Source organism: Haemaphysalis longicornis, unplaced genomic scaffold (assembly GCF_048455015.1).
Source record: "Haemaphysalis longicornis isolate Haplotype H1 unplaced genomic scaffold, Haemaphysalis longicornis Haplotype H1 scaffold_1, whole genome shotgun sequence".
Classification (NCBI taxonomy): domain Eukaryota; kingdom Metazoa; phylum Arthropoda; class Arachnida; order Ixodida; family Ixodidae; genus Haemaphysalis; species Haemaphysalis longicornis.
The window spans coordinates 133663697-133684541 of record NW_027526203.1 but is presented as its reverse complement, the minus strand read 5'-3'; the positions used below and the strand labels follow the sequence as shown (position 1 = coordinate 133684541).

The 20845-nt window shown below is 48.2% G+C and overlaps 1 protein-coding gene across 4 annotated transcripts in view; it reads left to right on the top strand.

Moving 5' to 3' along the window:
- Positions 1-20410, top strand: part of LOC144180465 (metallophosphoesterase 1-like) — a 71509-nt gene extending 51099 nt beyond the window's left edge. For 2 of the 4 annotated variants that reach the window (XM_077708816.1, XM_077708809.1), the window contains exons 9-10: positions 1395-1575; positions 8106-18349. In XM_077708816.1, the coding sequence (XP_077564942.1) occupies positions 1395-1575; positions 8106-8305 (381 nt within the window). In that variant the 3' untranslated portion in view covers positions 8306-18349. Of the gene's footprint in view, positions 1-1394; positions 1576-8094; positions 18350-18463 lie in introns of those variants that run through there. The other 2 variants (XR_013324429.1, XM_077708823.1) reach the window with 2 other exon arrangements.
- The last annotated feature ends 435 nt before the right edge of the window (positions 20411-20845 follow it).

The window sequence follows — 20845 nt, the reverse complement described above, 5'->3', positions numbered from 1 at the left end:
AATAAATTCAAAAGGAAGCAAGCTTGCTTGCTGTTGAATTTATTGCACGTGAATGTCGACTTTACACGAACGCAAACGCTAGCGGCACCTATCTCCAAACAGGAGAAATGCGCATGGGGGTAATATAAGGCCGAGATTCAAGTGCAATAGTTTAACCACGCTGCCCGTTTTTGGAATGTGGCTGGCTACAAGCTGCTGGCGGGATTTATTGCGCAGCTCACGCCTTTTTGTTATGCACTGAGATGTGCTTACTGACACTCGGGCATAAGTAATGGAGGTTCCTTAGATCGATTGCACCTCGGGTTCGCCATCTAAGTTACTTGGTGAGTGCGGAATGAGAAAAAATTTATCAGTGGCTCACGGAACCCCAGGGAGGGGCCTGCAGAACCCACTTTGAGAAACCATAGGTTGTGAGAAACTATAGGTTGTTGCATTTTACACCGAGTTTAACTGATATTAGTTCATATACAGGTTCAAGCAGATCGTCAGCTTTCTCAGAAAGAGTTTCAGGCAAGCCATGAATTACCAGATTGTTTTTACACAGTCTCTTTTCTAGCTTATCGTTCTGACGGTCAAGCTAGCCTTCCAGTTTCTGAAGCGCACCAACAGTGTGCTGCAGTTCACTTACACGTGGTACAATGGTTGACATAGACACCGCCGTTCTCTCGGCATCCTTTAGATGACTGTTACCGGATGCAACTGCTGCAGATAGGCTAGCTAGTTTCTCGCTGATGCAAGCCTGCCTGGCCAGCAGTCGCGACAGCATTTCGTCCGCATTTGGGCCGGGATTGCTCTCCTTGTCACCACAAAGCAACAACAATGACATTCTTAGGCAATGCACCAATTGCACCACAACGGCAATACAAGTCAGAGTGTCCGGCAGCGGCAATGAACAGTGGTGATCACTTGTGTAGCATTTATAATTGTATATAACCCGCAAAATGAAACGGACGTGCTTGAAATGAGAGTTGGCCATGCTGCCACCAGACCCGTTGAAGTGGTGATTCCACTGTGCTGCCCTTGACTCCTTCGGTATCCCTGCTGCCTGCGCCACCACTGTACCATGCTATGTGCAGGACGGATGGCTGGTCGAAGGCATGCTAACGAATGGAAGGTCCATCTCCCGAACAGCTATGCATCATTGCACCGGTGCAGCGCAAACACCCCAGTTGGTTTGAGCCTTGTTCAATGGTGGTAGGAAGCTGCGTGGTGTGTCACTTGGAGGATCAGGCTGCAGAACATGGGGGTGATAATGGCAGTTTGCAAGATGAAACATACGTGCTTAAAACGAGAGGACCAATGAAAGCTGAGAGTGTGTAGTTGCAAAAGGCGCGTTGTTGCGATTTCATGCGTTGCGAGAAGCAGATGTGGAGTGTGCTAACGGGCGCCCGCAGTCGGTGCACCTGGTGGCGGAGCAGAGGTCTGGGGCCGTGGAGCGGCTGGAGCTGCAGCTGGGAGTGGATGGGCGGCCCCTGCGGCTGGCCCTCTCCGAAGGCCGGATGCACGAGCTGCGCCTGCCCCCCTGCTCCTACCGTATGGGCACCCCCGCCGTCGGCTTCGGGGCAGCGCTCCTCGGTGAGCCATCTCCACTCACTGCAGGCGCTTTCCTTTTCCGCCCTTACCAGAATGGGAAAGCAGCTCAAACTTGGACAGAGAAGACAAGCATGTCACGTCGCGGGTATTTCTTTTCTGTCGGTATTTGTCACGTGGCCTTCCACCAACCATGTATAGTCTTTGTCGAAATTTTCTAGGCCACGGCAACCATGGTTGGAGCAGGCGCGCGGCCAGGCAGAGGCTCTGCACTTACTGTTGTCGGCTGGTTGCGCGGCTAGAGAGAGCAAGGGGAACTTTCGCTCCTTAATTTCGTAGTGTGGCTGGCGAGACAAGTGCTGCGCGAAGGGCCTGCACTGAAGCCAAGTGCGCCTCCTCCAAGAAACCGGGAGCACGCCGCGCTTATCGTGCCGGCCACACCACGAAAGCGGGAGCAAAAGTTCCCCTCGATCTCTCTAGCCGTGCAACTAGCCGACAGCAGTAAGCGCAGCACCCCTGCTTGGCCACGTGCCTGCTTCGGTCACGGTCGCTGTGGCCTAGAAAATTTCAACGAAGACTGTACCAACTCGCAAAGATTAGAGCCGTCCTAGAGAGAAAGGTCTGCTTTGCTGCAGACCTTTTGACTTCAACATCGGAGTAGCAATGTCAAGGAAGTGAAAACTTTTTCCCATTTTATGCGAGATTTAACTTTTGGGCACATTGTGAGCTCACGTGGAGTGGTGCCATCTGGCGGGGCCACAGTTCCAACAAGGCATTCCAAATAAATATTTCACCCTGACTTACCACGGTGGCTTAGTGGCTAAGCCCAAGGACGCAGGTGCAGTGCTGGCTGCAGTGTTCTTCTGATGTTGGCGAAAAATGGAAGTGCCCATGTGTCGACATTAAAGATCCCCAGGTGGCTGCAATTGGCCCGTAGCCCTCCACTATGGCGTGCCTCGTAGCCCAGGTGCATAACCCTCCTCCCAAAGAAAAAATAATTTATGTGGGATGATGACAGGGTTCACAAATAACGGGTTGTTTACAGGAAGGAGTGGAAATGCTTGTAATGGGACTGCAGTGGTACAATCAGTCTGTATACAAGCCAGGTGTGTGTGTGTGCGTGTGCACGCGCATGCCAGTGTCAGTGTCAGACGAGCATGGTCAAGTACGGCCTAGTCCACTTATAACAATTAATATCAGGTGCCAAGGAAATTCCATCGTTATAACCGATAATTGTTATAGCGGGTTGCACAAAAATAGAAAACAAAACAGAGACCAATACATTTTATTGGCATGCAAGCAAGGTTGCACTACAGTTGAGTCCACTTATAACGATATTGTTTATAACAGTGTATTGTATCGTTTATAAGAGCATATCGGATATAATGATGAACAACTGTGGCACTATCAACTTTTGCATTTGTAGGAAAGGGGCCGTGGACTCGGTGAGTGGTGGCTTCCTACATTTATTGAGTGAGAGCGGGAAAGAAGAGCTACCGCCCAGCTGCGCAGTCGTGTTCGATCTCATCTCGCGTGGCACTGCTGACGCGCCAGTACCGGGACTGCTGATGATGATGGTAGGCAACTGTTCATCATGAGGATAGTGGTGCCGCAAGCAGATGATGATGATGCGCCACTACACATACTTTATATCGTAAAATAAACTGCTTATTACAATGCTCCAGTACCACAATATCGGATATGACAATTGGATCGGGGTGCAGCGTGCACCGAAAATGCAAGCCGCCAACTGCATGCATTGCGAGCCACGATTACGACAATGCATTTCGCATCCCTTGCACCCTTCAGAAAACCAGTCGACTACGCCGCTTACAAGGAAGTGAGGAGAGGAGGGGGCAGTTTTCCTTTTGTACCCCTCTCCTGGCCTGCCACTTTAGCATCGCCCCGTGGACGCTCGCACTTTGTTGTGTCACATACGCACCGCTTTTAATTTGACTGTGTGCCTCTTCAACTGCCTCTGTTTTTCCGCTGAAGGTACGTCAAGGCCGATGCTTTGGAAATGTCCGAGTACCTCACTGATGAGGCGATCGTTGCGCAGATACGTGATGCGGTCAGCGATGACTGATGACCATGATGACTCTGACTACGCAGTTGCGCAGCATATTCAGGTAGTCTTCGCAAAAGGTCCAACGAATGATACCGTCCCTCAGGGACTTTGTTTCCGCCAAGGACCTTTCACTCAGCTAGGTGAACCACTCGAAAAAGTGAGAACTACTTGAACTGGCACAGAAGGGTTTCCTGAAGGGCCAGTTGATACATTGTACTACAAAGAAAAAACAGCGCAAAGGACAGGACGAAGTAAAGACAACAAACCACAGGTGCTGTGGTTTGTTGTATTTACTTCGGCTGGTCTTTTGCGCTGTTTTTTCTTCAAAGAACGGGCACACATCTTGAAAAATATGTGTGCCAGTTTCACGTGCGGCAAATAAAGCTGATTTACTATGGCTTCATTTCTGCAAGTACTACTACTACTTATTTATGTACTATACTTATTTAGTGCGTACTCATGCAAGTACATATTACTTATTTACAGTAAAGAAGCCGTAGTCGGTCAGCTTTGTTTGTTTCACACGAATCTGGCGCACATCTTTTCCAAGAGCATCTGTAGGTGCTTCACCTAGCTGAGTGAAAGGTCCTTGACGGAAGCGAAGTCCCTGAGGGACTGTATCGGGCCTCCTGTGAAGACACTGCCTGAGTAGGCTGCTGAAACGCATCTCAGAAGTAGCCCTGTTAGCGCTGTCTGCTGCACGTATCCGCACAGCGATCGCCTCTTCCGTGAGGCACTTGGACATTTCCAAAACATCGGCCCTGTTGCCCCTTTGACTGGGTGCCGTACAAGAAACACCCAGTCAAATTCAAAGCCCTGTTGCCCCTTTGACTGGGTGCCGTACAAGAAACACCCAGTCAAATTCAAAGCAGTGCACACGTGACACAACAGGCGAACGTAGGCAAGCACATGAGGGAACGGTGCCGGCACCTGCGGAGCGAGTTCACGAGTGGGCGCGGGGACAGTACCAAAGTGGTGGCGCCGGGATGGAGGTTCGAAAGGAAAACTGCTCTCCCCCTCCTCTTGCTTCCTTGTACAGGGGAAATCCACTGTGCGGCTTCTAGGAGCGTGCACCACGTGACCCCTACGTCACGGTTTCTCGCCACCTCGTTGCTTCGATCGGAGGTTGGAGCTTCTGCTCTTGAGCTACAAACAGTTTGATCCTTGGCAGCAAAGGTGGTGGGATTTCATTAGCTCGTTGGGCAGCTGACTGCGACCCAATTTCTGTAGCAGTTCCAGGCACTCTATTTCCATTGCTTTTTTATTACACTGGATGCGAGATGCGCCGTGTATGCAACAGGCACACTGAAGGAGCCACGTATACCACCAGCACAGTTGGTGCGGGCAGCCGCCATGAAGTGGTGCAGACAGGCGCAGGTAGCTCGAGCAATAGCTTGTTACTGCTCTTCTAAATGGGACTCAAGGCGCAAACAAAGCTGCACATACAAGAAAGGGTGATGATGTGATGGCAAACTGCATTAAAGATTGTCATCTGCGCCGCTTACGAAAGCAGCAATTGAGTATCCGCCACAGTGTTACGGCTAACACCTGTAGGCGGATCAGCCGGCTGCTTCCCAGAGCATGTCTCCCCACTCACTGCCTCAAGTGTCGTGCGTCATTCTCTGGCCGCGGCAGCAATTAGCACTCGCAGCGCCTGCATCATGTTCACAACTGCTTTTTTTGGGAGCTGAGAAGATCAGAACGTACATGCTTTAGCAGAAACGTCCGCTGAAGCGGAATCGACGGTGCTACGGCCACTTTGCGGCTCGGTAGAGATTGACGACTGCAAACAGTGATATCCATCCGACAGTCGCATCCTCCGTGTGAGCGAAGGAGCTGGCTGAGCGGAAGTCTGCCTGCGGTGACATCACATTCTCCTTCGGATTTCTTCGCTGAAAGGCTCCCTCGTGTGAACACTGCTTAAAGGCCAACTGCACTCAAATTTTCGACAATGTAAAAGTAATGTCACCTAATAGTACATATAAAAAGGGTGCAAAATGCAAAATACTGCGCTTCAAACATCAATGCGCGCGACACTAATGGCTCGCGACATTGGCGTTTTCGTAACCGAAACTGAATAGAAAAGGCGGCGATAGCGGCGGCCGGACGTGACGTACAAGATGGAACGGAAGCGGCCGCACCAGAACCGGCGGCCGCGCAGAGCCGCCTTCAAATGCGCGTGGTAGCGCCGCGTTTCGCTCTGTTATTTCCACAGAGGAACTTCCACTAACGTATGCCCATGATAATGGAGTTAGTTAGGCGCAATTCCGGCATCCTGTGGCTATCAGTCGATATGAAGTAGACCGCCTGACAGTAATTTTTTCCATCATAATAACTGCCGGAGTAGCAATTTTTGGCATTGCAAGTAAAAAAGCGGACCCTGGTTTACGAAGCTACTTGCCCATACGATTTCGAAAAGCAGCTTTCGTTATAGCCGACGCCTCGGCTATCACGTTGCTCTCTTTGAAGGGAACAAACCGCACGTGGGTGGCGATCAATCACTATTTCTACTATACATTACGTACAAACAGTTTCGTGAATATCGTCCCAGTATTTTTCGCCTTGCTGCACATCGAGAATCGAATTATAAAAGTGGTCTGAAACTATATAAGCCAGCTTCCACAGCTAAATGATGCACTAAAGCACATTTCCTATCTACCGCTGTTTTCTACTTTAATCAGAGACAGGTGCTGTTGAAAAAATTTTACTTTCAAATAAACTAAATCTAACACTCAAAGTAAATACTTCACTTGGGAATTGAACAAAAATCTAGTCTATTATTTAGGAGAGGAGCAGTTTCGTCAGTTTTCGCACTTCGCGAAGGCGACTGCCGATATTTGTGCGGATGTATTTGTTACTACGAGAAAGGCTGATTTTGGTGCACTTAGCGAGTGAGTCGAAAGTCGCGCGTGTACAACAACTCTATTTAGGTCGTCAAGCTTTGGAAAGGTCTAAAGGATGGAGGTGGCATTGGCCCAGCCCAAATATGGCCCATATTGGACGCGGAAGTACAAGTGGTCAAGAATTTAAAAATATCTTTTTTTTTTTTTTCTGGGGTAATAATACAATAGGAGTGACAAATGTAAGGCAAGTTCTCGTTTCGCGCTATTTTTTTTCTTTGAGTAAAAATATTATTTCCAAGTAAAAAGAATTTTGCTAATTCCAAGACGTTCGCAAACGCGTGAGTAGTTTGTAGGCTTCCAATCTTTTTTTTTTTTTTTTTTTGGCATTCAAAAAAAAAATGGCGGATATAACTGGCTGTGTAGTTAGTTCAAACATATGTTGGCGACGGCGGTACAGCACTTGTTTTGGCGACTCTCCGCCAGGTGCAAACGTCGTCTGCTCGGAGGTACTTTGAACGGTGGTACCTAGTGCTCTCTGTGATTACGAAGCTAAGGATTTCGCCATGGTGATTTTAAGAGCATAGACTACTTAATTTGGCAAAGAAAAATTTGAGTGCAGTTGGCCTTTAAGCGGCACAGTCGACTCGTTTTCTGAGGGTTGGAAGGGATGCCATCCACACCGACGACAGTTTGAATTTTCGGTGAGCGCTGTGACTGAATTCAATTGTTATATCTGATATCGCGGCACTGAAACATTGTAATAATCGGTTTATTTTACTATAAAACACATACGAAAGTGGATGGTGCCATAGTTGTTTGTTATATCGATATATTGTTTGTTTGTTTGTTTGTTTATTTATTTTCACATACTGCAGCCCTTTAAGGGCTATAGCAGGAGTGGCCGAAATACGGAGCAGCGATTAGAAATGCATCACTTCAGGGAACAAGAAATACAATGTACACACGTACACACATGGCAATTCCATTAAGAACAAAATCCCGATCCTGCAGATGCCAATGTATGCAATCATCGTTATACATCCAATGAGTGGGCACTGCAGGGCGGGTTGTTATACATGGTACTGTTGTAAGTGGAGTCTACTGTAGCGTGTAATAATATTGCTGCTGCATATTTTTTTGTGACATGTATTTGAAACGAGGCCACAATCGTTATAATTTGACCATATAAATGCTGCGAGGATGAACAAACCTGTCACTGTGGTTTAAATGACGGGACCGTATAATTTACTCGCACCTCATGTTGAACAGTGGTTAAATGAGGCGCTTGTCGGGTGAGACGGGAAATGTGCAGAGCCCCATGTAGCATCTGCCGACAGACTGACAGACGCGAGTGAGTTTTTCAGGGTGCCGAAAGCGTGGAGGAGTGAGAGCGATCCGGAACACTGTACGAGCCTCCTATCAGCTGTTCAGCGCTTGCCCCGTACTGGGCTCCAAGGTCATTGCAGCCTGGGAAGTGATTGAGGCTTTCTGCTTCCAGAAGGGCACTGCGCTAGCATGCCGGCCGACCTCAAAGCTCACGCGTTCGGTGACATAGTCGGCTGTCGTGTCCTTGTGTGTCTCCCTGCGGCATGAGCGGTGCAGGGGCAGGTGGGCACGATCGGCGCGCCTCCTGGGCTGCCCTGAGGTGCAGAGCCTGTGTGCAGGTCCCGAGGACCGGGTGCTGACCTACGGCGTGCTGTGGTCCCCTCGGCGACTGCTCCACCTGGCCGGCTACCTGGCAGTGCTGCCCACCTGTGCTGCCCTCTGCTTGCCCAGCGCCTGGCAGCTGGCCCGTGCCCTGGGCCACCGGCTGGGCCTCCGCAGGCCTTCACGCGCCTACGGCACCCACGTGCCTTACTACTGACGCCACCTGCACGGCCCCTGCCGTTTGCTTGAGTTTCACTTGTGCACAGCACATAGGCTACAGGCTGCAACTGCCTGCACCCGCCGCTGCTGGTGCAGGCAGTCACTGGCCGAGGTACGCCTCGGGGCTCAGCGGCAGCAGTGGTACCGTGTACTAGAGGAGAGAGGTGTGTCGTTCAGGGCCGATTAGGGGGGTCCCTTTTGCGATGAAAATTTCTGCTGAGGAGGTCCTGTTCTAAGCAGCGCCCCTGCCGGCCGCTGCTTACCAGTTGGCTTCAGAAGTTTTGTTTGTCTAATTTATCCCTACTTATTGCCCTAGATAGTCTTATTTCTTTATTGCACGATATAAAATTTTATATAACCCGTCAGATAACTGTTACTTTGATTTAAAAAACTTATATAGGTGGCACTGGCTGCAACAGGAGTTCTCTGGGGAACGCCTGCGCTCCATACAATTTTTTCATCGCAAAAGGGACCCGCGCTCGCCGTTGGTTTTTCCCCCAAACAACACACCTCTACCTTCTAGTGCACTGTAGCAGTGGCGAGGACACAAGACATCGCCTGTCTTGTGTCCTTGCCAGTCTGCAATCATGTGGGCTATGCATCACCAACTCACCCAAGCCTCCACCCTCCTACGCTGTTACTGTTTAATAGGCTACGGTAGAATCTCGTTACAGTGAACTTAGCGGGACGGCTGAATGTAATTCGTTATTTCTAAATATTGTTGTAGTGAAAACTCATTATTTCTGGGTCAGTAATGTAACACAGAAACAAAAACTGCATACCTTTGCTGCAAGTTCCCATGCTGATATGTAAATGACAAAGAAAAGCACTGGGCAGGCTGACCACTGTTTCTTGAAAAAATCAGTTAGTATCACCTTCTGGTGAGTAGACACCACTTGCTGCAAGAGAAACGCCTCCACATCTTTGACCTTCTTGTAAATGTCATCGGGGACACCTTTGAAGTGCCCAAGGAATGAGGGGATCTCCTCAATGGAAGCTAGAGTGTCCGATCTAAAAACAGTGGGCCTGTTCGATTCACATCGTCCTGGCAGCCAGTTGGCTGCCAGAGCTTTGCTCTCTGACAGGAAATAGCGTCTGGATTACATAGCTCAAGTCCAGCTGCAAACGGCGAACCACCTTTTTTTTTGGTCGTCTGCTACAGTTTCAGTTCGCAAAATGTCATACAACAGGACATGCTATCACTGCGTTCGTCAATTTGCTAGGTCCAGATAGCCATCTTTCCTAAGCTGAAGGCAAGCATGACAGTGACACCGACTCATTTCTGCAGCCCTGTGCCATCGCTGGAACTGCTTGGTTTTTCATAGCACTTCTCCATTCGTTTTCGACTTGGGTAATGCCCAGGGAAGGCATTGTTCATTTTTTTCTGCTGGGGTTTGTTTGCCTATTTTTTTTCAGTTGTTTCTCAGGTACTTTATACGCATCAGTCGAAAAAGGATCTAACCCTCAAATGAAAGTTCTTGTGATGCACCATTTTCAAGTGCACAAACGACAGCATTCATTCAAAGGTTTCATGGACAGTCTGTGTTCAGGCAAAAGAATGCACTTACCTGAACTAACAAAAACTGGTGTGCTTCTGTCTAATGTTGACATGCCACCTTCGTCTAGGAGCTGAAAAGTACTTTCCATGTTTAAAACATATTCAGGCTAAATGAGTCACAGCTGAAGCGTGACGCTGTCATCTGTCACATTACTTTCCAGACAAAAAAAAAGAAAAAGAAAAGAAGCCATGTGTTGGGATGAAACGTGCTGCACTAAAGACAGTTTCAATAAAATGAAATTTTGTGCTTGCAAAGTTAAGGTGTTAAGTAAAGCAACTTTAGAGGCCATCTGCAAATTTTTTGGACTCTCAAATGCACTGTTTCCCGGTAGTATTGCTTTGAAAGGTGTTAAGCGCAAAATCTGCCAAATGTGCATCACCACATCGCAAACGAAGATGAAAAATTGCTCTTTTGCTAACAGAACCCGGAAAAAGGGCGGCCACGGATGTGGACCACTGTGGACAGCTTCATTCGAATGCTGATTAGGAGGCGTTGCACAATATGCTCCCGAAATTCAGCCTTTACACAGGATCTGATGGTGCTCAGGTTCGAAGGTGGATGGGCAGAAATTCCAAGTTGCATATTCACCACATGTGCCGAACAGTTGTCAACGATGATAATTTTGCTTCCTCGTCATTGCGTCGTCTGGTGGCAGCAGCAACTGCATGAAAAGTTCTCGCATCATCGGCGCTTTCTTTTTGGCTCGGTAGTCGCAAAGCATCAAGACAATGTTTTTCAAGCAGCGCGGCTTATCAAACTTGCCAATTACCTGCAGCTTGAGTTGTTCCATGCAGTGGAGTTGCAGCAGAAGAGAAGCAGTGCGCTGCAGCGCGTTTTCTTTCCACCCTAGCACTTCTGACCTTTGAAGGTCATAGTTTTATCAGCAGACAGCTGATTAAAGCATGCTGTTTTGTTGGTGTTGAAGATGTTGTCTGGAGAGAAAGACTCGACGATCTCTTGAAAATTCTCGTTTCGCCAGGCAGTTGCACTCTCAGCATGTGCTCCCTTTTCTTCACCTCAAGCAACTTGCCACACATCACCATTCCTTTGACAGAAGTGATGAAGCAATCATCAGACACTTGCTTCAAAACCAGAAATAGAAATGTCCAAGGCGACTGTTGAGGATAGCGACGCAGGAAAGGGAGCCCCAGAGCTGGTCACCTGTTCGCTGGGCTGACCTCGAGCAACTGGCATGAGCACGAGGCGCGAGCTAGGCCCGTGCCCCTGTTTTCGTGCCAGCAACCTCTTTATTATTATCATCATCATTCCTCGGCACCCTCCCTCGCAGCCAATTGTGATGACCTTGGCGCGCTAGCCTCAAGGAGATGGAGGCACTGAACCGGGTGTCTAATTTCTTGTCCTGATGAGACGTGCAAAAGACACGACCAAACGACACCGTTGCAGCCTGGGACAGTCTGCAATGCTCGGCCTAGTTTGCCACAGCATTGGGGATGAGCTGTGTCCTGGATGACCACAGCATCGCCATCTGCACCCTGAGGCTGGATGGTGATGCAGCCTCGTATGCAGAGCACAGGAGAAGCAGGTATTTAGGCACGCAGGTGCACCATGATTGCCGTTGATGCCGTGCTCGACGTTGTAGCTCCGTGCACCTACCAATTATAAAATGAACCGGTATCAGAGGGAAGAAGTCTTCTGCATCTACCGATGGCTGTGTCAACAGATGGCCGTTGATAGCTGCTGTTGAGAACCGTCTTGATCTCTTCTGGGGACAAGCGACTATGGCCAGGAGCCGTCCAGAGCGTTTCTTTTGTGGGCCTTATAAGCCGTTCCCACCAACTGCAGAGGCCGGTTCCGTGGCCGCCCGCGAGGACGGCACAGTCATCGTTAGGCTGGCTGCTGGGTACACTCAGTCGTCCCTCAAGAGAATCGTCACCTTCTTCACTGGTTGTTGTGGGTGATCAGAGTTGTCGGCAACCATGGTCTGGCCTTCCCGGATGACGGCAAAAGTATGGCTTAGTGCTCTGGTACTGTGAGCAGCAAATAGGGAGGGAACCGCGGAGGGTCTGGCGAAGCAGAACTGCGTGCAGACCTTGATTACCTGTTCATCGTAGCTTGCAAACAAATCGGCCTCCAGTTCATCCAAATCAATTGTCTTATGGGTGCACTTATTGAGGGACTTCAATTCCTCGTCCTTGCTGTTGATGGCGCACAGGTGCAAGCAGAACTGGATGGTCACTGCATTGGGATACTTCAGCAGTGATCGAACTGCAGCTACGCCCCTTGTGATGGCTTCTCTGAGAATGCCACGACGGCGGCGGCACTCCTCCATGGCAGATGGCCCAAAGCCAGGCGACAGGGTGACTTTGGCACGAGCACAAGCGACGGACAGCGTTCGATTGACGAGGCCCGTAGAATATGGTTGCTTCCATATGATCCCAGACCTAACATCCTCGAAGTCTGCACCGCATAAGGTCAGGTCTGTTGCGGAAAGCAACGTAGAAAGGGAGCCACGCAGCCAATTGCCCATTCGCTGCGCTGATCAGGGCACCGACCTTTCCAAGGACTGTGACGACGGTGTACAATGATGTGGCTGATCCAGACCGGCCCAGCGTGATATTCTCCGAGTGTTCGGACGTCGCTGCCTCTCGTGGGGGTTCCTTGCTGGGAGACCACGCGGCTGTTAGGCGTCGTGAGCGGGCACTGTTCCCACCTACACGGCAGTGGCCATGTTGCTCCTGGTGCTGGCTTCTTCATTGGCATCTCCGCTGGTGTCAGCGCTTCTTGGTATCCCCGACTCCAATCGGCGCACTGGCTCTCCGATTCAGATAACGTGAGCCGTCAAGTGAATCTGCTTGTGGCGAACTTGTGAACGGCAACTGGGTAGCTTCAATTGGTGCACTTGGTGGCTCGCTGGAAAGCTCCTGGAAGCCACACTATACGCTGCCATGATGATCGTTCTGGAGGCACGAATCATGAGCACAACTGTGCCGCTCATGACAACAAGTGGTCAACTGTGAGCAGTTACAAGGCATGACAACATGCGCAGGATACGCGCATGCATGCCAGGATCAAAATGAGGGCTGAGCTCGTCAATCCAAGCCCGTGGCCCCAGCAAGGCAAAGTCCCTTATGACTCCAGCGGCTACAGTGGACCAGGAGGTGACCAGGGCATCGCCTCATGCTGACAGTGAGCCGGATGTGCTGCTTTCTGATTAGTACAAGTGCGCCATAAGCCTCTCCAAGAAATGAGGAGGGCGCAGAGGCAGCCATCAAGGAAGCAGGCCAAAACAAACTTAAGCACGACCTTGAACGAGATGATGGTGACTGGCCTGTTCCTGCTGTGTGTGCTCTGTGGGACAAAGCAATAACGCATCATCCACCGCTTGTGGGACAACCTCCATCTGCAACTAATGATGGCGTGCACTGTGGGCGATTTCACGGTGATTCTGACGTCCCGACAGCCCTCGAACTCTCCCGAATTGGAGATCAAGAACCGCATCCTCCAGGGGAACGACGGCTACCACATAATGTCTTGGGTACTCATCTTCGTTCTGTTTGTGTACATGTTCTCTCGTACGCACTCTGGGAGTGCACCACGTTCAAGGCCACAGTGAACTGGTCGAAGCAGCTGTCCATTGACTGTCCGTTAACACGGCCTTGGTGAAACTTTCCTTCCTTTTGTGATTTTGATCGCTTCTGAGGTGACCACAATGAAAGAGCAGCCACTGCACCAAGAGCGACCACATTATCTGAACCGTGGGCCAGCAGACGGGTATCCACTCTAAGAGAGTAATATTGTTGGTGTTTGCGGCCTTCATACATCTCGTCAGTTGAGGTAATCCTACATGTATGGAATTTTGAAGAGGATTGTGTGCCGATTCCTACCGCGGAAATCTTCAACTTTGTTGATAGACTCTGGGAGCACAGCAAGATGTTTGCGCTGGTGCCACCTTGGTGGTGAAGGAGTACGTTGAGGCTAATGAATAAAGGAAGCGACTTGCACGGGCACGGGGTATAGGCATGACTTGGCCTCACGCTTGGGCAGTTAGCCCGGATCAGCATAGCAAACGGGCGATCGGCTGTGTGGCTCCCTTTCTAAGTCGCTTCCTGCTACAGCAACTGCAAACTGTCATGCCTTCTCTTGAATGATAGGGCCTGGCAAGGCATTGCATTGTCTGGCATCCGTAAACCATGCGAGGGCGGCAGCGTCCATATCCTGGTAGTCGCCTAGCCGCAAGCATTTTTTTTTTTGTGGGAGCCAGCTGAGGCTCCCGATGAAATTTAACGATCTTGCCACGATTTGTGAGTGTGGTTGCAACTGTTGACAGTGTGGTATCGCGCTCCCTGCACTAATCGATCTGCCTTTTTCAAGTGCTCGGCTTCGTCAGAATCTCCACTGTTTCTTAAAGTGAAAACTGGCGCCACTTTTTATTAACACGGGTGCCAGGAGAACTGTCTTGTCAGCAAAGAGACCGCACAACTTTGCAGCTCTTGCCGATGGCTGTCAAGGTGGTGACACCATGATGCTAGGCCTGCTGTGCATTCATCCAGATGGTAGACGGCGCTCACAATGATGCCAGTGCTGCTGGGACTTTATTTGTCGCGACAGGTTGCTTCGGCATGCAGCTGATGATGATGATGACTATGAGCTTCAGGGATTTAGTGTTGAAAGTTCAACAATACTTTGTAATAATGAAGTGTCTTAGTGTTTGTGAAAATTGTGAGTAATGTACATTATTTTAAAATATTTGGCATTCGGAAATTCGTAGTACTGGAAGTTTTTTTACACTGAAAGTATGAGCATTTTGGCAGGGACTTTTTAAGAATTCGTAAATCTGAAAAATTTGTGATGCAATGTTCATCATGACGAGATTTTACTGTAGTCCAGTCGTTCTGAGAATGCAGTCTGTGGAGCCCAAGGGGACAGAAAATGTGCTTAGGAGGCTTGGGAAGCTCTTAATTTTTTAGGGGAACCTCTGCCCAAGTTATCCTTCTCCCCCCCCCTCCCTTCAGCATGTAAAGTTGGCGTCGCCGCAAAGCCAGTTTCCTGCTGCTGAGCCTTCTCTGCGCATCGCTCTCTCGTAAGTTGGCCTTTGCACACCCCTACAGCAGAGCTGTGCAAAAGTTAAAAGTGAATCGCGTGACAAATTTGCATGACAACAATGGATGGCTGCATTTTAGGCATGGAAGCAAACTGCCTGGACAACCCGCTTGACGTAAAAAGCGTAAATGATGCACTGCCCACCCATCGCACGTTGTGCACTGCCTTCGCTGCAGTGCAACACCTGAAGAGAGAGCCATGCTGTTAAGGCATCCTTCATGCTCTGATGTATGGCGGTGCTTGTGTGTCAACTGATTTGTATCGAACAAGCCTATTTCAAATTATTTTTTATGTCGGGCAATCCAAACATCACGTTGAAAAATTTTGTGGAAATACAGAGAGGTACATCGATAAATGACCATCTTTAAACATTTTTCCTCGATGAACTGCTGCTCCGTTCACCCTCAAGCTTTACACGAATACCGCAAACTCACGATGCCGGTTTGCAACAGGTTTGCGGAGCACCAGGTGTTCTGTGCCGGATACACGAAGTGGCTCCACGCTACAAGTGTGGTCAAAATTGTCAAGATGGCACCCAGATTTCCCATAGATGAAAATCGTGTTTATTTGTTTGTAAATGAGCAGGGAAGCACCATTCTTGTTCTTTGTGTTAAACAAAACAGGCCACAGAATGCGACCTTTGTGTAAAGTTTGAGCGCAAACGGAGCAGTTGTTCGCTCGGGAGAAATTTTTAAAAACGCTCATTTATCGATGTATTATCACCCTCTGCAGTGTCAGCGGTGTATCCATTGATGTACTGTATGGAAGCATATTCCAATCCTTTTCAACTTCCGTATGTCTTGGTTCGACTGGATTACCAAAGAACTGCTATGTTTAGTGCATAAGGCATGTAGCCATTAAAGGGGCCATGAAGACAAAACACGCATTTTGTTTGTTAAAAAGACTGCCCCATCCCAATAACAATGGTACCATTTTTATTGCAAACTTCAAACAAGTAATCGAGATGCTAAAAACGTAACAAGCAGTGGCGGCTCCCCAGCCGCTTTCAAATGGTTTCTCTCTGGCATCACAGAATCTTGTTTGTACTATTGGCAGCCGCTGACCTAAGCCACCATCAGAAAACATCTTTGGGTGATTGTAGGAGGCCCTCAAATTCATTGGGTGATTGCAATAGGCCCTCCAATTCCATACTTATTTATTGGGTGATTGCAGTAGGCCCTCGAATTGCGTATCCATTCACTGGGTGATTGCAGTAGGCCCTCAAATTCCATACTTATTTATTGGGTGATTGTAGTAGGCCCTCGAATTGCGTATCCATTCACTGGGTGATTGCAGTAGGCCCTCAAATTCCATACTTATTTATTGGGTGATTGTAGTAGGCCCTCTAATTCAATATTTATTCATACCACTTGAATGCTAACAAGAAGTTGGCACACTGATAACTATGGTTGTAGTGCTGGCCCCTATTATGTCACTCCTGCCCATATTACGTCGCTGTAGCACGAAATCCGTAAGTTTTCAGTATTTCTTCACTTTATTTTGGTTGAAAAAACGTCTTTCGTGGACAGGGCATCAGTAGGGGCTAGTTAGCGCTGCGATGCTGGAGTGGGAAGTGCTTGCACTTTGAACTGTGGTAACAGGGGCCGGATAAACAACACCACAGGACGAAGTGCATTCCCGTGTTGTCGCCTTTCCGGCCCCTGTTCCCACTGTTCAGAGGGCGAGCACTTCCCACTGCAGTCTTTCGTGGTTTAAGTGGAGCTAAGTTTCCAAACGCTAGTTGATTCATATTGAACAAAGGTGTGTTTTGTCTTCTCATTCCCTGTAAAGAAGCAGTTTGGCCTTTTCCCAGACAGTGCTTTCTGGGCTGTCGGGTCAACCACCAGCGCATTGCTCTTTTGGTTGGGCACATGCTACACAAACAGAAATAGGCTCTTCTACCGTGGTGATGATGTTACACTGAAGCTGTAATGCAGTACTTTCTAAGCACTGATGCACACGGCAAAAAAGAGGCATTCTTCACTAGTGCCGGATCAAGATCTGCGGAGCACTTGCTGTATTAGATCTGACAAGATGGGAGATGTTTCAGTTTAGCTGTAATTATTTAGCTCTTTTTCTGACATTAATACGTACTTTACAGCACAGGCATTCTAGAAGTGCTGGCACAAGATCTGCAGAGCATTTGTTGGTCTCGATCTGGCAAGAGCACAGATATTTCAGTTTATCTGTAACTATTCAGCTTTTTTGTTTTCTCACATTGATACATACTTCAGGTTGAGGCATTTTTCACAAGTGCTGGTACAAGATCTGCAGAGCATTTGCTGGTCTAGATCTGACAAGAGCAGAGATGTTTCAGTTTGTGTAATTATTTCATTTTTTTTTTCTGACATCGATACATACTTCGCAGTAGAGGCATTTTTCACAAGTTCTGGCACAAGATCAGAGCATTTGCTGGTCTAGATCTGACAAGAGCAGAGATGTTTCAGTTTATATATAATTATTCAGCTTTTTTTTTTCTGACATTGATACATACTTTACAGTAGAAGCATTTTTGACAAGTGTTTGCACAAGATCTGCAGAGCATTAGCTGGTCTAGATCTGATGAGAGCAGTGATGTTGCATTGCAGCCGTAATGCAGCTGCTTTCCTGAGGTGAGTACACAGTGCACAGTAGGGGCATTCTTTAGAACTGCTGTCGCAAGACTGGCAGAGCCCTTATGGCTCTGCATCTGTCGAGAGCGTTACGGTAATGCATGGAAAGCCCAGGGGCTCACCCACATGACGCGCACATTTTTGTGACTTGTCCAGTGTTTGTTGTGAGAGGACAGAAATATGTCTTCTTTTTTTTTTTTTTTTTTAAGTCTTGTCTTGCTTTTTTGCGTTTGTCAGAATCTGATATGTTGAGAGCTATAGCTGAACCAAGCCCAAATTATGTCGAATGATCTAGAAATGTTCTTGAAAATCTCTTGTTGGCGCACACAGGAGCAGTGTGCATGTGTACTGAGCCCCGATCACCTGAGTCTCGGGTGAGGTGCATGTGGTCTTTGTGGATCCCTTTTCTCGAGCAACCCTGTCATTGCTGAAACAGGTGGCATGCAGCCGTGGCTGTGTGGCTTTCAGAAATCTCACACAGCTGGAATGTTTGCCCAGTACAGAGGCAGTCAAGATGAGTGTTTGCACAAAGCAGAATTGTGTCCACTCTGGTGCAGTGTTAAATACAAGTTTGATGTATGTTTGTTGCCAATTTCTCAGTGAATAAAGCAAGCGATGCTTTATTCACTGAGAAATTAAACAATTTATGCCAAAATTTCAGTTCTCGTGCAGCATCGTGTGTTTCGTGATGTCGACCATAACATATCCAGGGGCTCAATTCTCTAAAATGTGAGCCGCCGTTTTGAAGCGACGCGGTGTTGGCATGCAAATGCACGTGGTATTCGTGGGTTGGGGCGTTGCTTGGAGGGGCGGGAATCGGCGGAAATCACGCGGCCATCCTCCGGCAGGGGCACCTGCACCATCACTCTAAGCAATGCGCACTCATTGCCATCGTTTTGGGCGTCGCTTTGTGCCATGGTGCAGGTGCCCCTGCCGGAGGATGGCCGCGTGATTTCCGCCAATTCCCGCCCCTCCAAGCAACGCCCCAACCCACGAATACCACGTGCATTTGCATGCCAACACCGCGTCGCTTCAAAACAGCGGCCCACATTTTAGAGAATTGAGCCCCTGGGCAGGTTTATAAAACAAAAGTTTGTATTTTGACTAAGGCTGCTGCCCACGGCAAAAACATTTTTTATTAGCCTGGTTATCTTTTTCCTTCATAGATGGTGTAACAATACCGCTGAAGGTGGTTGAAGGACCACTGTTCACACACGGTTTTTTTTCTGACCAGACTTGTACCTGGCTTATGTTACAGTTGATAGTAATCGCGTCACGAAATATTGCGTATGACTCAGCAAAGAGGGCCACGTAAGTGGCAGTGTCGCTTATGCCGATTGGCCAGTGTCGTGTCAGACAAGCCCAACACGCTTGACGGCTGTGCAGCGTCAGTTGGCCGCCATAGTGCACGCCGTATGCACGAGTGCTTCTACGTTTACATGTTCATTCATAAATTCCATTGTTTAGCCAAACTTTCTTACTGCTCCAAAAAGAATGTGCAGTAAATTTAAGCACCAATAGCCCATTCTGCAAGCTTATAATCTCTGTTAAACCTGTTTAATTTGTGTTTGGTTTCGTCGGCCCCAGCCAATCGCAACGAGCAGCACATAATACGTCATTGGTTCAGTGTGGAAAAGTAGCTAAGGTGTCGCATGGCTGTTCTCTGTTTCCCTCATTATACAGCTGGCTGGCGCAAAGCTGGCGTTAAAAAAGTGGCGTCAGTGTTGTTCTAACTAGGCAATCTTTCAAATGAGCCACGCTTGTATTTTGTCATCATGGCCCCTTTAACACTTTCCTGCCCTCGCCTATTCAAATCGATAGTATACTATCAACACTTTAAAGTTCAAATTTGGACTTTTTCCCATTCAAATTTGGCGCTTTCCGAGTGCACCCTGAGAGCTGGTGCCATCTACTGAGTAGTAGAGACACTTACATCCTCTTTGCTTTTGTTTTTTCACACTGCCGATTTTTTTAAAGCACCGCCGGTGTGATGTGATGGGCGCTCGGATGATACGGAGATGGCTTTGACATCACGCACTGCAGCGCCGTGGAAACACCGAATTTCAAGCGATTTGGACGCACATGCATTGCAGAAAACCGAGGTTTTCTGCAATGCATGTGCCGGCAATCTATGCTTCACAAGTTCAAGGAACTGTTTTGCACAGGGGCACGAAACCCACTTGTGCTAACATTTGTTTTTTTTCTAGGTGAAGAAATTATACAGTTAGGCAATTGATGTTTGCAGGGGTTTTGGGCTGATAGTAAATGTACAAAATATGTATCTTAATTTTGTGTGTGTGTGTGTGTGTGTGGAGCAACACCGACGTTCTTGCTTATTTTTTGTGTTTGTCCCAAAACTTTTCTGTACAACTTTCTCTTTCTTTTCCTTTCAAATAAACATTTCTGTTTGAAACAATTACCACAAGGGAATTTACTCTTCTACAATTTGATATTATACACTTATATGTTGCATATTTTTTGCAACCGGGAAAAAATTGTTTGCTAGACTACCCAAAATCAGTGCCTTTCCCATGGGCATGGAAGTGTTAAGGCATGTACAACAACAGCAGCGTGAGCATACAGGTTCTTGCCCTGAAGCTGTTCTGCATTGTGGCCACAATTGTCATCATGCCCAAACTCCAGCAGCAGTGTTGATGGCCCAGTACTCGCCCGAGGCTTCATCAGTATTGTGTTTTAAGGGCAGTAGTTTTTCTTGATATTGCTGCTAAAAAATTGGGGTCTGCCTCTGTATGTTCCTCCAAGTGGAATGTTTGTGTTTTGCTGCATACAGCCGTATGTAGCAGTCTCGATTAAGCACCTGTGAGCAAATTTTTACATGTTCAGATGTCAATAAATACCAAACTAGTTTCACGCCTGCGTTGAATTCAATCCATCCAGGCTCAATTGCCTGGCCTTGAGCGGGCACATCTACGAGCTTAGTGCTTGATGTTCTTACAACTTGTGGCAGTTATTGCTGCTTGATAGCGTTGACCTGATGACGCAATGCTTACCTTTACACTGCTGTAACCTGAGCTTCAACCACCTGGGTGGCCCAAAGTGTTGTTCAAATGTCACAGCCTATGTCTGCCATGTTGAGTCAACTTTTGTAGGTCAGCAGCACTTTTTGCATTGATTACAAGCCCAGCACAAAAAGCATACTCTGTCTTTCCGCTTGTCACAGGGCAGTGCCCATTTTTGGCACATAATCCTATAGAGAGTGTTGCAGGGAAGACTGTAATTTTATGAAATAGGTAAAATTGTTTTCCTTGCGCCCAGTGATCAGGGGCCGTGGTGGGTGCTACGAAA